The sequence below is a fragment of the Amborella trichopoda genome, chromosome 2 (assembly GCF_054954075.1).
Source record: "Amborella trichopoda isolate Santa Cruz 75 chromosome 2, AtrichopodaSantaCruz75HAP2 v2.0, whole genome shotgun sequence".
Classification (NCBI taxonomy): Eukaryota; Viridiplantae; Streptophyta; class Magnoliopsida; order Amborellales; family Amborellaceae; genus Amborella; species Amborella trichopoda.
In genome coordinates, this window is record NC_142337.1 from 3,825,692 (window position 1) to 3,842,956 (window position 17,265).

The window sequence follows — 17,265 nt, forward strand, 5'->3', positions numbered from 1 at the left end:
CAATTTGCATCACCATATCACAATTACCATTATGGAAAATTACATTTCATAGAAAGGAATAAATTATTAAAAGGGTGCAGTTTGTATAGACTCGAGGCTCTAAACATTTAAAGTAATGCTTATCTTCAAATAGTTTCGAAAAATGTGGTTTCAATATTCGAAATCTTTGTGATAGCATTAGAATATATGTTTATCTTTAATTATAAAATTTAAAACTTCAAAAATAATGTAGATTGAGCAAACCTATGAAAACTTGAAAATCTTGAAAATTGACAATCAAAAAATGCGTTAAGAGATGCACTGTTTTTAAAACTTAGATCCATTTTTTTTCTCATGTTCATACATCTTGATGGTGAGATGGTCAATTTTAGGATCTACGGTCATCAAAACAACCTGTTCTAGAGAAATTTTTGAAATAGGCTCTAATTTGATTGTTTAGAGCCTTGGCTCTAAATAAATTTTTTCCTTTTTAAAATACCCATGAGCGTTGCACTATTTGCCAGTTTACACATGCTCAACTATTCTAAATCATGACCATGTGTATTTTCATGAGTATTTTAAAATTAAATCACATCATAACTGTAAATTAATAAATAATGTATCTCTAATGGGTATTTTGATAAATTTTCAAATGAAATACTGCAAGGTTTTAAAGAATGAAGTCTGGTTTTGGGACAGTGGTTGTCATACTTCCCCTACAAACATAGAAGATGTATGCTTCCCCTACTATCTAACCATCAAATTTTGATCAAGTGAGCCACTCACCGTTTCAGAGTATTCTATTTTTAGATTTTTAATACAAATTGTATGAATATGAAATTTGGTACTTGCCATCGCACCTATAAATATTAAAAATAATTGTTCGATAAAATATAATAACCAAAATACCTCTTGAAACTTTTGTATTTTGATTATTTTATTTTATTGGAAATATTTTTTTTTATATATTTTTTACAAGTGCGACTTTAATAGAGGATTGGATGGTCAAATTTTGGTGTCAAAATATTTATATATAAAAAATTAAAATAAAATAGTGCAGAGACGTGACATTGTGATTGGGACAATCTTGGCCATCCATTCAGAATGGACGAGTGAATATAGGGAAACATATAAGTTTTATGTTTTAGGGAAATATAGAAAGCTTGCCCTATGTAAAAAGGTGCATTTTGTATAGAGCTGAAGCTCTAAACAATCAAAATAAGTGTACCTTCAAATAATGTAAAAAAATGTAGTTACAATATTAGAAATCTTTGTGATAGCCTCAAAATATAATTTTCATATTTAATTATAAAATTTAAAGCTTCAAAAAAGTGTAGATCGAGCAAATCTATGAAAACTTGAAAATCTTGAAAATTGATGGTCAATTATAAGATGCAATATTTCTAATTTTGAAATCCGTTTTTTTCTCAAGTCCATGCATCTTGATATCGAGATGATCAATTTGAGGATATTTGAGCATCGAAATAACCCCTTCTAATGAAATTTTTGAGGTGGGCTGTAATTTGATTGTTTATAGCCTCGACTATGTATAAACGTTTTCTTTTAAAAAATAATTGATTTATTTATGGATATGGTTTCTATGCGGCCATGTGGAAATGCATGCTTATTAATAAATCTATTTTTTAGATGGATTTTTTTACTTAATTTTTAAAGACATGATATCTAACATGGAGATCATGAATATGAAAAAATAAATAAGTTTTTAAAAATTTAAAATAATAATTCTAATAAAAAAGTATTTGGGCCATTAGTTTCTATTGTTTTTAGATGGAACACTTTACACTTTTTTTGACCGCATACGAAGTTATGTGGTCTAGCTGGCATGAAACAATTTTATTTTATTTATTTAAAAAAATATCAATGCAGGCATGCCCGAATCAACCAATTAACCGTAAGATCTAAAGGAAATGTTGGTTGTAAGTGGACACATGCACCCCCTAACCCATGCAACATCTATTTTAAGATGGACGGTTCGAGAGAGGGCACCCAAATGAAAGGTGCAAAATTTCTTAAATTTTTTAAAAAACTTCAAAAAAATTATTTTATTTTTTAGACTCAAGAATCATAGCTAAGATAATGAATTTCTAAAAAATATTTGGATCTAAAATCCATCTCAGTGGAGGACCGCATATGTATATGCGAGTCGAGTCTACGGACTCATCCAAACCTCGCTCATTTTAAAAGGGGTGAGGTTTCTATAAGGCGGCATTCTTATCATGTAGAAATACATCCCTTTATATTTTGCCGGCAGATGTAATTTTGGTTTTGGAAATTTAAAATTTCAGTAATAGTATTAATCGAGTAGATCTATAACTAATAAAAAATCTTAAAAATAGTTAGTTCATATAATTTATTTGGCACTACTTTAAAAACTTAAAATTCATTTTTTTTTGGATGCAGTTAGCATGCGGTCAGCCTGCAGATTATAGAAATGTGGGCTTGGTAATAAGTATATATTTTAAATATAAATTGATCCTAATCTAATTTTTAGAGAATATCTAATCTTTATCATGGAGATCATGAATAGGAAAAAATAAATAGATTTTCAAAACTAGAAATAATAATTTGGAAAAAATTTATATAAAGTGTCAACCTTATACTGTAGAAGTAAAGTGCACTTAAAAAACCTATCGAAATAGGTTGTTTCGTTATTAGAAAATTCTCCAATTGATTATCTACGATATATATGGACAGGAGAGAAGAAATGAATTTCATTACACATTGTCTAAACTATCAATTTTCAAGATTTTTTTGTGCTAATAGATATACTAGATTTGCACAATTTTTTGACCTTTCAATTTCATTATAGTGGTGAAAAATATACTTTTAGGTTATGATACGAGTTTTGGGACTGAAACACCTTATACAAACTTCACCAATTAAAAAAACATGTAGACCACCATTGTTTTAAGATGGATCACTTATTTACATCCATTTTTAAAATAGATGTTTTATACCTCGAGACCGCAGGTTGTACAAATGCAATCAAGCTTGTATGAAACAAATGTTTTTTTTGTTATTTAATTATGTACAAATGAGATTTGAAATGCACCGTAATTTAATAATATTTAATTAACACCTTATACACGAGTTAGTGCCCCCGAACCTAGAAGGTTACAACGCAGACGGCGAGTAGCAAAATGACACCTGTCATTTATGCCACGTCCGTAGATTTCATTGGCTCCTTTCACTCATGAAAGTTCCAGTACACGGCTTGAGTGGGGAATTGCCCGAGAAAAAGGTTTTTCCAATATTTATTAAAATAACCCTACTATTGCATAAATACCGAAAATACCCTCCCCCTTCAATCTCCCTAAGAAACCCTAATTTAGTAAAATCTGGAACCAAAGTAATAACAAGCAATGGTATTTTAGTTGCATTTGAGCTATACCATATCAAAAAATATTATTTGCTAATATTTTGTCTTGCCTTTATTTTTTTTTTTCATTAAGATGAATAGGTATTTATCGAGTTTTAAATAATTTGTTTTTTTCAATTTAAGGGAAAGTGCACTTACATGATGAACTATCTAATATTTTACTCATTTTTTGATATGATAAGGAGTATATACTATGAGACATTTTTATTTATGATACAAAAATGTTAAAATTAGTGTTAACTATTGGAGGTAGATTATGACATATGTGTTGCAAAGCTTAAGAAGTATTTTTTTTGGCCTTGAGTTTAATCAATGATATGCTTTTGGTTGCTCGATTTTATATCTAATAGTTAAATGTGGTTGTGGCCTTATTGTGTGTGCTAAAAAAAAGTGGTCTTATCGTATTTTTCCCCCTTTAACAAAATCCATCACAATACATGAGTTCATGAGTTGAGACACTTAAAAATAATAAATGTCAGATAATTGACGCATTAGGTTTGTTTTATTAAATTTTCATTCATTTAATATGATAAAAAAAAACGTACATTTACTCTCGAAAGAACCAAATTTACTATTAAAAATTCATTAAAATACACATTAGAGATGAAGCATTTAATTTAATTTTTAAAAAAATTATAAAAAATTTGCACATGAATTGGAATAGCTGGAAAAGATAAGATTTTAAATAGTGGAAGTTATAGGCTGTTTCAGTAAATTTATAAAATTTTTACCAAAATAATTATAAGAGATTAATTAATTTATATTAACCCACATAATTTATTTAAATTTTAAACGCCAAATGTGATTATAAATCAGAACAGCTGCAAATGTGTAAAATAACAAATAGTGCATATCTCTAAAGTAATCTCATCTTAATAAATATATACAAAATTTACCAAAATAAGTATCATAGTTTAATAATTTTATATTGACCCATATAATTTATTTACTTTCAAACGCCAAAGTTGATTATGAACTAGAATGGCTGCAAGGTAAAATAACAAAATAGTTCATCTCTCTAAAGTCTAAAGTAATCTCATACAAAATATATTTGCTTCTTAGGTATTTCCAGTGAAGATAAGGGCTTTATGGACATCTAATATTAAAGTTCAACTATAAATTGTTTTCCTCCTCTCACTCATCAAACAAATGCCTTTCTCTCACTATTAAGATTTTTGAGCGAGAGACCCGCGAAATTTCCATTGAGATTTCTGGAGAGGGTAAAACTCCTGGCAGAGAGAGAGATTGTACAAGGTTAAATGTCTGGTAAATTCAGAGGCAGTGAGAAAAAAACCAGGAAACTAGAGAGAGAGAGATTGTAGAAACTTGGTAAATTCAGAGAGGCAGAGAGAGAAAAAACCAGTCATTCAGAGGCAGAGGGAGAAAAATCCAGGCAACTTGAGAGAGAGAGAGAGAGGCCCATCTCTAACAATGCTGCAAGCCAAACTCTTTCTCCACTTGGGTCTCTTCCTCCTCCTCTTTTGCACCAACCCCACTCCCTCAAATTCAGCGGTTTGCAGCATAGATCTAGGTTCAGAATGGATGAAGGTTGCAGTCGTGAACCTAAAGCCTGGTCAATCCCCAATCTCCGTAGCCATCAACGAGATGTCAAAGCGAAAATCGCCAGCTCTCGTAGCCTTCCACTCTGGTGATCGCTTAGTGAGTGAAGAGGCCTCGGGCCTAATTGCTCGATACCCCAATAAAGTTTTCGCTCACATTCGCGATTTTCTGGGTCGCCCATTCAAATTCGTTCAGGAATTAATGAACGCTATGTATCTTCCTTATGATATTGTTGAAGATCATAGAGGAGCGGCAGCCATTAGAATCGATGATGGGGTCACTGTGTATTCAGCTGAAGAATTGTTGGCCATGCTTTTGAAATATGGTGTTGGGTTAGCTGAGCTCAATTCGAAAGCATCGATTAAGGATGGGGTCATAGCAGTGCCACCATATTTTGGGCAAGCTGAGAGGAAAGGTTTATTACAGGCTGCTCAGCTCGCTGGGATTAATGTATTATCACTGATTAATGAGCATTCGGGTGCTGCTCTACAATATGGGATTGATAAAGATTTCTCAAATGGGTCGAGACATGTAGTGTTTTATGACATGGGGTCGAGCAGTACTTATGCGGCTCTTGTGTATTTCTCGGCTTACAATACGAAGGAGTTTGGGAAGACAGTCTCAGTTAACCAGTTTCAGGTAAGAAAATGTTTATTTGTAATTACCATTTGCATATTTGATTGCATTCTGGAATTTGGATAATTTCAAATCTTTTTTAGTTATTCAAAATTTCTCAAAATCATGTTGACGATTACTAAGTTCTGCTCATTGTCGAAGAGGTTGGTCTAATTGTGAATTTGGTACCCTATCATTGAACTTGAAGTCACGAACTTTGCTTGATAATTATTTTTGTTGATATGAATCGTACTGTTATTTGGAAACGCTTTTCTCATTTACTTTGAATTAATACCTGAGTATTCCAATTTAGTTTGAGTTTTCTGATCACTTCCTTGAATTTTAATCGAATCTTATTTGATTTTGCTGATCACTACCTTGAATTTGTATGTAATATTGTTTGAATTCGCTGGTCAGTTAAAGTCGAATCTAATCTTGTTGGAGTACATATGAGAAGTACATTTGAGGTGATCTCATGTCAATTGAATTTGAAATAGTCCAATCACTCTTAGCGAAAGTTATATTTGGGTTTTGTGAGTAGAAAAGAAATAAACTGAAGTTGGCTAGTCATCAATTAAAAATTTCGGTCCTTTTTTTCCCTTATCCCGATGTTTCAGCCTGGTAGATATTACAGTCAATTTACACATGTAAGGTTCTTATGAATTTATTCCTTTTTTTGCTTGTTTGACTTTTGAGAATCTTTAGAGCCATACAAGGACATTACAGGAGAAACAGCATTGAAAGAAAAAACCCTCTTTGGTGTGAATACAGTGGTGCTGATTGATCGATTATTACAAAAACAGCCCCAAATTGTTAAGTAGTTCCTTTAAATAGTTTCCTTTCGTTTAGGGTTCAAGTGAGGAAACAGGCTAATGATCATATATAGAAACGAGAAAACAGGACTTATTTGGTTGAGCTTATTCTTGAACAGAAGATTGCTTCGCTCTCTGGGCGTAAAAAGGAATGATGCACATTTTTATTTTTATATATGCTGCCTAGATTCTTCACGCTAGGCTTGTACCCCTATTGGGCATACTTAGACACGTGGTGCAGCATGGACGCAGCTGGATTCTCTCACATCAAACCTATAGTTTATTAACCATATTTTTCGCCTAGCTGTACCAGAGTCAAATACTTGAGTTCCTATTATAACTTTGCTGGATTCTTGGATTCTCCTTGATTCTAATGTGTGTGTGTTCCCGTATGGCTGAATCCTATTTCTTAAGGCATAAAGAAACTGACTCCCCGTACCAATATCTAAAAGTAACAACCATACCCATATTCATGCAACTTAGATTTTTTTGATTTGGGGATGTCCACTAATCCAATAAACTATAGAAAAATCATGCTCCACTAATCTTAATTCTCGTCCCATAAAAAAGAAAGTGTCCATTGGACGATCGCAATCGATTGAAATGATGGATGCTGATGGAGAGAGGGGGACCCGCCATTGGAGTCAGTTATGTCCTCTGAGGACACTTTCTTTCCATCACCATCTTTCACTTCAAACAGTAAAGACCCAATGGATTCTGAATTATCCAAAAAAATGGGGGGAAAAACACCCCAATGGAGTATGGTTTCTCCATAGTCTACCCGAATTTAATGTGCTTTCTCCTTTCATTAGTAGACTGTTCCTTTTTTTTTTTTTTTTTAATGTTATGCTTCCTAAGTAAGCCGGATTGTTTTTAACTGGTTTTTTTCTTTTATTGACACAATGTGGGTGAGATGTTCACTAAGGAAGTAGTTGATTTCTTAAACATTTTTGGTCTATTTTTTGGGGATAATCATATATAGGCTTGAGGAAGGTTAATGTTGATTACACCATTTATCGGATTAGATTGTCTCCTTCTCCCTATTTCATATCTACTTTTGAAGTATTTCCTATTTGTTCATTTTATGCACAATGTTTATGCTTTGGTTGCCATTGGTTTTAATGTCAATCGAGCATGGGTAGCGGGTTGTCCTACTGTAACTAACTGTAATTGCTACAATTAGAATGAGAAGACCTTGGCGCATTTTCTTCAGTGTTTCCTTAGATGTGGCGTTATTCAGTTTTTCACCACCCGCTCTATTGCAAAAGCTCCTAGCAGACACTGCTGGATTGACCACGAACACAATGATAACCAAATCACTTGAAAGAACTCATATTAAGCTCTTTTCAAATGCAGTCTTAGTTTACCCATTTACTTTGCAATGTCATGTGGTTTATACATATATTGTATGTGGGTGCAGGTCAAAGATGTAAGATGGGTTCCTGACCTTGGTGGGCAAACTATGGAGCAGCGATTGATGGAATATTTTGCTGATGAGTTCAACAAGCAAGTTGGAAATGGGATTGATATAAGAAAATCTCCCAAGGCCATGGCTAAACTCAAGAAGCAGGTTAAACGCACCAAAGAAATATTAAGTGCCAACACTGCCGCTCCCATATCAGTCGAATCCATATATGACGATCATGATTTCAGGTATGCTGATTCTCTAAAACAAACTTGCCAGCTTTTACATCCTTTTTTTCTTTTTTCTTTTGTTGAAGTTGAAATCGTGGTACTCCCAGTGTTCGCAAAATCGAATCGGAACGGTTAACCGGACATGGGCCCGAAAGCAATTTAACCGGCCTAACCGGTAAACCGACTGATTCAACCGCTCTAACTGGGCAAGTCCCGTACGATAAAAAAAGTGTTAAAAAAAAAAAAAAGATACAAAAAAAAATCTATTAAAATATGAAAAGCATATAAAAAATGTGATTAAACAAAACACACTTAAATGAAGTTGAAAATTAATGGAAAAAAATGGATTTTAACGAATCGATTTGTGCCTAAGGTTATTTTTAAAATTTTCTGAAAAAGATGGGAAAATATCAAATTATCATTGACCAAAATTTTTTTTAATCATAATGTAAAGAATATTAAAATAGTGTTAAAAAAAATCAACTTGACCAACTCATTTTTTTTAAAAAAATGAAGAAAAAAAATTAAGTTATATATACTATAGGCCCTTCTTTTAATCAACCAAATAGTAAATGGTGTATTGATTAGTGGGTCTAATAATAGAGGAGAAATAGACTTGACTAAAAAAAATGAAGAAAAAATTAAGTTATATATAATACATATGCATTTCTTTTAAAAACGCATGATAACCTAAAAGAAAAAACGCTGGAAGCAAGATTCAAACCATGATCCACATACAATGTAACTATCGACACTAACCAATAAACTATTTATGTAACTATCAACACTAACCAATAAACTATTTTAAGTTTGAAGTAATATTCTATGTAAAGTTTACATCATAATATCATAATTTAGGTGATATAAGTTCACGTAGGAGATACAAGTTTGAAGTCATGTTATATCTAAAGTTAAATTAACGATAACTTAACGTTTAGTTTGAAGTCATGTTATATCTAAAGTTAAATGAACGATAACTTAACGCAAAAACGCTCGCAGCAAGAATCGAACCATGATTCAAGTACAATATAACCGTTAACGCTACCCAATGAACCATTGTAATATGCTTGATATAAGTTTGAAGTAATATTATATCTAAAGTTTAAAAATATCGGTTGACCACCAAAATCACCCAAAACGGGAACCGGCCATTGGCCGGTTCCAATCTAACCAGGTGGTTACCGGTTAGATCGGCCGGTTTTGCGAACACAGACTCCTATACACACACTTCCTATGCATTCGGATTTTATAACTTGGATTGATTCACCATGTACACATTTCTATTATTGGGCGTATTAGGAGTTTACTTTCTTGACTTATTTTGGTAAGGGAAAGTACACCATAATCTAGTCAGCCAATGGTTTCATCTTTGAATAGCCAAGACTTGTTGATGCTAGGCGAACTCGGTTCAGTATGACTTGGCTTGGTGCTTGGTGAGTCCCAAGCCCAGTAAGACTTGTGAAAAAAGTGAATGGACCCTGGAGAAATGCAGTCCATTGTGTCATCACTATCCATTGAGATGATGGATAGTGATGTAGAGAGAGCGGGGCACATCAGGACATGGCATGACCCCAATGGTGGGACCTTGTCTCTATGTCTCCCTCTAGCAGTTCAGTGGATGGTGTTGACCAAATTAGCCATTATTTTCCATTATTTACAGGATTGTGTAATACTTTCTCTTTCAATAAATTTTAAATCATTTTTTCTAATAGGTATTAGGCATGCATAGGCCATTCACAGCGTTGCTTATTCCCTTTATTGGGTGAACAAAGGTTAAATATATGCTATCAGGCTTTACTGTTTATATTGTTTTAGTAGCTACTGGGATGTTGCTAGGTGCAAGACAGGGCCGTCAAAAATTCTTTTGATATTCTTTTTCCTCCCAGGAGCACAATAACTCGTGAAAAGTTTGAAGAGCTTTGTGGTGACTTGTGGGAACGAGCCCTTTCACCTGTTAAAGAAGTTCTCAAGCATTCAGGCTTGAACGTTGATGATATATATGCAGTAGAGCTCATAGGTGGAGCAACTCGTGTTCCGAAAGTGCAGGTCAATGCTTCAAGTTCTTTGTAGTTAGCATACTTATTGTAGTTTTCAAAAATTAAAAAGCCAACATACTTCTTCTTCTACTACTACTCTCTCTCAACTACGAAATGTCAATTGTATAAGATATAAGCTACATGCCAAGCACAAATTCATTCGTGAGCAGTTCTTTCCTATTCTGGTTATTGCAAAAATGTCCTTCTCAGTACTATATTTTGTATTGAGTTAGGTTGCTTTTCTTATATTTGTGATACTTTGAACAATTCAAAGCTCAGTTCTGACCCTTTTTCTGTTCTTTTGCAGGCAGTGCTTCAGGAGTTCCTTGGAAGGAAGGATCTAGACAGGCATCTTGATGCTGATGAAGCAATAGTTCTAGGGGCAGCTCTTCATGCTGCAAACTTAAGCGATGGAATTAAGCTTAACCGTAAGCTTGGAATGATCGATGGATCTACTTATGGTCTGGTGGTTGAATTGGAAGGACTGGGCCTTTTGCCAGATGAACTTAATAAACAACTAATTGTACCAAGGATGAAGAAAATCCCCAGTAAAGTAAGTGATCACCTTTTCTTAAGTTTTAATTATCCTTGACATCGATAAGCTCACCCTAGAATCCAGTGGACTAAGAAACCATGATAGACTGGGGACATCACCTTCATATGAAATTATGGACAGTGACGAAGAGCATGCAGTTTCCACTAGAACAGGATGTCAACCCAATGTTGGGTTCCACTCTCTTGATCACCTCCATAGTTTCATTGGACATGATGGCGATGGTTTTCCATAGTTAAATGACATATTCTTACCTATTATTCGTAATGGATTCAGTCTTCTTAGTTTGCAAGATCCTAACTTCCCGAGCTCTGAATTCCTTATCCAGATTTTCAGGTCTATTAAGCATGACAAAGACTTTGAAGTCTATTTAAGTTATGATACTTCCGATCCATTACCACCAGGCATATCATCTGAGAAGTTTGCTGACTACCATGTTTCTGGTTTGACAGAGACAAGTGAAAAGTATGATTCATACTGCTTTTTTATGAAGAATTTTTGGATTATTGAATACTTTTTCAATGATTTATTCTCTTTTGATTTTTGCAGTCTGTTTCATTGATCTGTTTACATTTTATTTTAACCCATCCTGATGAGAAGGGAGAGTATATGGGCATTCGGAAATCACGAGCATGGTCCTTTTGGGTTATCATTGTCTGATGAAGTCATGAGTAGTGATGGAGAAGGAAAGTGTGAACCAACTATGGGGATATGCCCTGGTTTTTTGGTCAGCCACTTCCTCTTCATCACTGTCCATTTCACCGGGCAATGGTAATTGATTTGTAGCATACTGCCCTTTGAATCATATCATGCAGTAAATAATGATATATCTTCCCATCCATTGCAGGTATGCTTCTCGGAACCTCTCATCTCCTATAAAGGCAAATCTTCACTTCTCTCTTAGCAGAAGTGGGGTGCTCTCTCTTGATCGAGCTGATGCTCTCGTTGAAGTTTCGGAATGGGTAGAAGTTCCTGTGAAGAATTTGACCATGGAGAATGCCACAGTATCAACTCCGAATGTATCACTTGAAGTTGAAACAGGCTCTCAGAACAGTTCAGAAGGAGTCAAAGAAAATTTGAGTACTGAGGGCATAAACAATGCTTCTAATACAGAAGGGCCAAGTAATACTGAAGCCGTTATGGAAAAGAAACTGAAAAAGCGGACTTTTAGGGTTCCACTGAAGGTGGGTCTCAGAAATAGCTCCTTTGAAGATCATGAGTATTATTTGGTATCGGTATTAATATATGTATGCAGTTCAAGTTTTCAGTATTCCACATTATTTGTCTGGAAGTTTCTCCCATTGCATCATTGTATTTTTCTCTGATAAGGTATCTGTACATATTTCATTTGACTGCTTTGTTGTGAAATATAGGTAATTGACAGAACATCAGGTCCTGGAGCATCTCTTTCTAATGAGCATCTTTCAGAAGCAACTGGTGGATTAGCGGCATTGGACAAGAAAGATGCAGACCGCAAGAGGACTGCTGAATTGAAAAATAACCTCGAAGGATATATATATGCTACAAAAGAGAAGGTACATGCTACTAAATCACAATGTACTGTTCCAACTCCCTTTCTACCCATATGGCCAGGTTACCTGGAGTTCCACATTTAGCATTTAGTGTTTATCCATGGTTTCTTGTTTGCACCAGTGGTTAAAAGCCTTAGTGCTTGCATTATAGACTTGATAGTTGATGGGTCTTGCCTAGTGTTTGCAAAATCGAACCGGAATGGTTAACTAGACATGGGACCGGGAGCAGTTAGAACCGGAACCGGACTAATCGGGCGGTGGATTGGACTAACCGGTCCTGTAGATTTTATTTTTAAATGGGTCAAAAAGCCCCCAAAAAAATAAAAAAAAAATAAAAAAAATAAAAAAAAGATTAAGTGTATACTATCTTATTACCTACATTTATCTTACAAAACAAAATTTGAAACAACTTTTTATATAAATTAATATATGAATACTATGGAGATATGCAAAACAATTTATAATTTGACATTGATTCAATTGATGGAGTTACAAAGTCCAACTAACAATAGCTAGTAGTAATGAGAGTGGTGAGGGGGGTCAGGGTACTGTTGTGTCTTGCTACTAGGGTTCACTAGGCAAAAAATCTGAGTAAGGCCTGGTTAAGTCATAGCTTCACAAATAACAGTCAACACACAAATTTTATAAACAGAAGAATCTCACATGTCTGAAGTAAATGAGCAAAAAAACTAAATGATTAATATGAGGCTTCGTAGTTTTGCAAATAGCATAACAAAAGATAATTAGAATGTAAAAAGTAAAAACTGAATACTGGGTAGCATTAAACATTAAATACTTTCCATATCAACATAGAGAATGGACTAATTTAGGTGGACTAAATTTTGGAACTTATGTTCGAACCCACATGAAAAGAACCATAAATAAAATTTCATTAACATGCATCAACTAAATCACAAAACCAATTTCACTTAGCTAGAAATAAAAAGAAAGGAGCATCAGATATCCAATTTCATAGTAATCAAAGCAATAAAAATACACAGAAATACAATTCGTATGAAAAAAGATGCAATATTTTTCTCCACATAAAAAATATTGAAAAACAAATACGTGAAAGCTTACCCTGTTTTTTTCCTCCATCTCTAAATATAACCCATCTAAAACCAACAAAAAATGACCCCAAAAAAAACCCAAAAAAAAAATGCACAATTAATGCCACTTTTCTCACTGCAACTGCCAATTAAATCACAAAATCATAATAATGGGTCAGAGTAGCAACTAAAAAAAACATGATTTTATAATACTGAAAATTTCAGTCTGAAATATAAAACAACCCAACGCTTTAAAAATTCAAAAAATAACTATTAATTTGGGTTGGAGCTTAACCTTTTTTTTCGAACTCAGATGAAGCGCTAATCTATAAACATCGAGCCCCAAATCTCTGATTTTCGATGAAATCAGGAGTTCAATCGTCTTAGTAGCTTTGTCATCTATAAAAGCCCCCAATTTTGATTAGATTATAGTCAATGAACTCTGTTGTATATAGTTACACAGGATTAGATTATACTGTGGATTTCCTTTTTCACTAAAACATCCTTGGTTGTTTGTCTTTTACATGGATACACAAAGGTTTTGAGTTGTTTGTGTTTCTCATAGACATAGCCTAATGAGTTGGGTCACCTTAGTTTGGGTTCAGATGTATGTGGAGGACCTAAACATGTTTTCCATCTGTTGGACATATTAGTCCTTGTGATGTGATAAGTAGTCTTTGTGATGTTTCTTATCGCTTCATTCTTCTTCCTTTTGATTCTCTTGTTGAACCATGTCCTTGACATTTCCTTTGTTTTTTCTGATGCCAGCTAGATGCCACTGCAGACATTGAGAAAATCTCCACTGAGCAAGAGCGTCTATCCTTCAAAGAAAAACTTGATGAAGTAAGTTATTGTCTTCTTTGTGAATTTTAGTTTTCAGCTCATTTATGCTGGTATTTTCTTCACCATTTGAATCTATTGCTTTAGGTGCAAGAATGGCTCTACACTGATGGCGAGGATGCTCCTGCAAATGAATTCCAAGAAAGATTGGACTCTCTAAAATCTATCGGAGGTCCGATATTCTTCAGGTTTGTCTTTCTGCCAGTGTGCACAAGTTCCTTCATATGAGCATATAACCACTTCCGATCAACCCAGATGTTTCTCTTTTGCAGGTTGACTGAGCTAAGTGCAAGACCTGCAGCAACTGAACTTGCTCGAGTATACATGGGCGAGCTCCCAAAGGTAAGTTACACATATATTTGTTGTCTTTGTGAGATGTGAATGCAACATACTTAAGGCTGGGTATAAGAAGCATGTAATGGTATAAAAGTGCAATAAAAATGCTGCTATAGCAGTGAGCGAGGTGTTCTAACATTGTACTGGCCTGTTTAAAGTTGCAGTTCCATTGCCACATGATGGAAAGAGTTGGCCTCTTTTCATCTATACTGTTCTTTAAATAATAGAGCTTGGCACCCATTGCATTGCAATACTTTAAATTGTGTTGCGGTGCCTGGCAAATGAAAATCTAGTTATGTCTGAAAGTTTTAATCGTTGCAGATTATAAGTGAGTGGGAGAAGAACAAATCTTGGATACCCAAAGAAAGAATTGATGAGGTATGTTATCTACTTCTCCAGGATTAAAGAAAACTTTCTTTGTGTTTGATAATTTGCTCTAGCAGATGCATGTAAAACCTGCACAAATAGGAGGAAATGATCTCATGCATAATCCTTTTCTAGGTTTTGGGTGAGGCGGACAAAATCAAGAAGTGGTTGGAAGAGAAGGAGGCTCAACAAAAAGCGTACGTTTTACTTTCACTTGAATTCTTACATCCATGTGTTAACTAATGATGGCAACTTTAAATCTTTAATTCTCAATATATAACTTTAAATCTTTAATTCTCAATATATGGCCTCAAATGTGGATAATGTTGTGTAGAGGAGTTTCTCTAGAGTTAGTTTCTTGTGTGTATTGTATAGCTACAGATGCATTAATATTCAAGGCAACTTTGACATTTTCCTAAGGCAACTTTGACATCTGCACGTGGCATGGCTGGCAGTGGGCTGGGTGGCCCTTCCCGGCAATGAAAAACTAGGGCCTTGGCCACAAAATGTGCTAGGAAGCGTCAAGGCGAGCCTTGCCCGGCCCGGCCATTTTTTTCCCTTTTCTCCATTAGGTCAATCCAAATAGGGCTAGGGCCTTTTTGGCTTGGTGCGGGCTTGGGCCGGTCCTATAAGGACTGAGGCATAGGGCCGAGGCCGGGCTAGGACCAGGGTTGGCTAGCCCAGGCCTGGCCCATTGCACATTTGACATTTTCATAAATTTTTTTGAACATGATTTTTATCTTAAATTAGTAGAGCCTTGACACTGTGCAGTCATCTATGTGTGCACATTATTAATGATTCATTGTCTCCTGTGAAAGTCTCTAAATAATTAGACAAATGGGGAAACTTTTCAGGACACCTGCAATCAATGCGCCTGCATTCAATTCAGAAGAAGTCTATGAGAAGGTTTCAAAACTTCAAGACAAGGTAACTTCGACACATACCCATGCTTCCTTTGGAGTCTGGACAGAAATTCCTGTATCAATATATAACTTAGTATTATAACCTTCTCTAGTTTTGCTGGACGTAATCATTACATAATAGCATTTCTTATTCTCTGATATGTAGGTCGCAGCTGTCAATAGAATCCCCAAGCCAAAACCCAAGATTGATAAACCCCCAAAGAAGGAAACTGGTAGAGCAAAAGTGGAGGACAAGGAAGCATCAAATTCAACCCAAAAAGAAGAGAAGCCTTCTCAGTCGGATTCTGAACCAACCCAAGAAACTGAAAATTCATCTCAAAACAATGTATCGGATATCGATGCTGATCCCCGTGACGAGTTATGAGTGGGACCCGATTTGCAACTTGGCGTGGAGGGGTGTCCTTGTGGTGATGGGGCATGGTAGCTTCTACAGCCAACAGTTTTGATAGGCAGTAGGGCTTTGTAGTTGCGCCTATTCCCTCAAGGATGGGAATGCGTTTCATCTTGTCCTAGAGATCTAATTTTTTAATCATCTTTTTTATGGATATGGCCTATTAAATAACCTCAAAGTTGTCTCTTGTATTGCTGATATGATGGGTTGTGATGTACCCATGTAAGGGATTGGTTTATCCCACATTATTCGGAGTTCAATGTGAATTACCCCACAGAGATAGGGCTCTTTCTTGTTTACATGATTTGCTTATTTCGTTTGGCCCTCAGCTGTCATGCCATCATACAGTGCCCGTCGTTTTGCTTTCTTACAGAGAGAGACCCTTCAACTGCTGATATATGTTATTGATACTCAACTCCAGCATAAGCCTCTGGGAAAGGTTTATATGCTTCCCCCGCATAGGGGATCTGTGCTTCTCCTACCATCTATCCGTCCAATTTTGATCAGGTGAATCACTCATTTTTTTATCTTAGATCTGATGTCTCATAATATTTTATTTTTAATTTTTTTTATACAAATTGTATGAATATGAAATTTGGTATGTGTTATATTCTCATTGGGGTGCACTTATAAAAAATATAAAAAGTAATTTTTTTGATAAAATATAATGATCAAAATGCCCTCTCAAACTTTTAAAGGTATTTTTGTTATTTTATTTTATTGAGAATATATATTTTAATTTTTTTTTACAAGTAGGAGTTTCATAGAGGATTGGATGCCCAAATTTGGTGTCAAAATATTTATATATAAAAAATTTAAAATAAAATAGTGTAGAGACCAAACATTTTGATTGGGGTAATCTTAGCCCTCCATTTAAAATGGACGGTTGGATAAGGAGAAATGTGTAAGTTTTATGTTGTAGGGAAAACATAGAAAGCTTGCCATTATAGTAGTGAATTGGTTTATAAAGCACGTTTCCATAAATAGCGCAACCGTCTAAAAATAGCACAAAGTCTATAAATAATAACTCTATCTTATAGAAGGACGTCCATCAAATGAAATGATCTATAAAATTTATTTTTCTTTTTTAGATTAATTATATTTATTTATTTTTTATAATTTACAAAAATATGATATAAAAGCGTTTTCTAATAATTTTTAAATCATGTTTATTATATTATCATAATTAATAATTAACATTGATAATCAAATATTGTATTTTATATATCATTTTATTT

General features: G+C 34.4%; 1 protein-coding gene across 1 annotated transcript; it reads left to right on the plus strand.

Moving 5' to 3' along the window:
• Positions 1-4,796: 4,796 nt before the first annotated feature.
• LOC18435884 (heat shock protein 70 (Hsp 70) family protein) lies at positions 4,797-16,326 on the plus strand. The gene is made up of 14 exons (XM_006845923.4): positions 4,797-5,578; positions 7,787-8,019; positions 9,888-10,047; positions 10,345-10,590; positions 10,919-11,055; positions 11,438-11,774; positions 11,964-12,125; positions 13,940-14,014; positions 14,099-14,199; positions 14,284-14,353; positions 14,669-14,725; positions 14,849-14,910; positions 15,568-15,640; positions 15,782-16,326. The coding sequence occupies exons 1-14, from the start codon at positions 4,811-4,813 to the stop codon at positions 15,998-16,000; spliced, it is 2,700 nt and encodes an 899-aa protein (XP_006845986.1). The 5' UTR covers positions 4,797-4,810; the 3' UTR covers positions 16,001-16,326.
• The last annotated feature ends 939 nt before the right edge of the window (positions 16,327-17,265 follow it).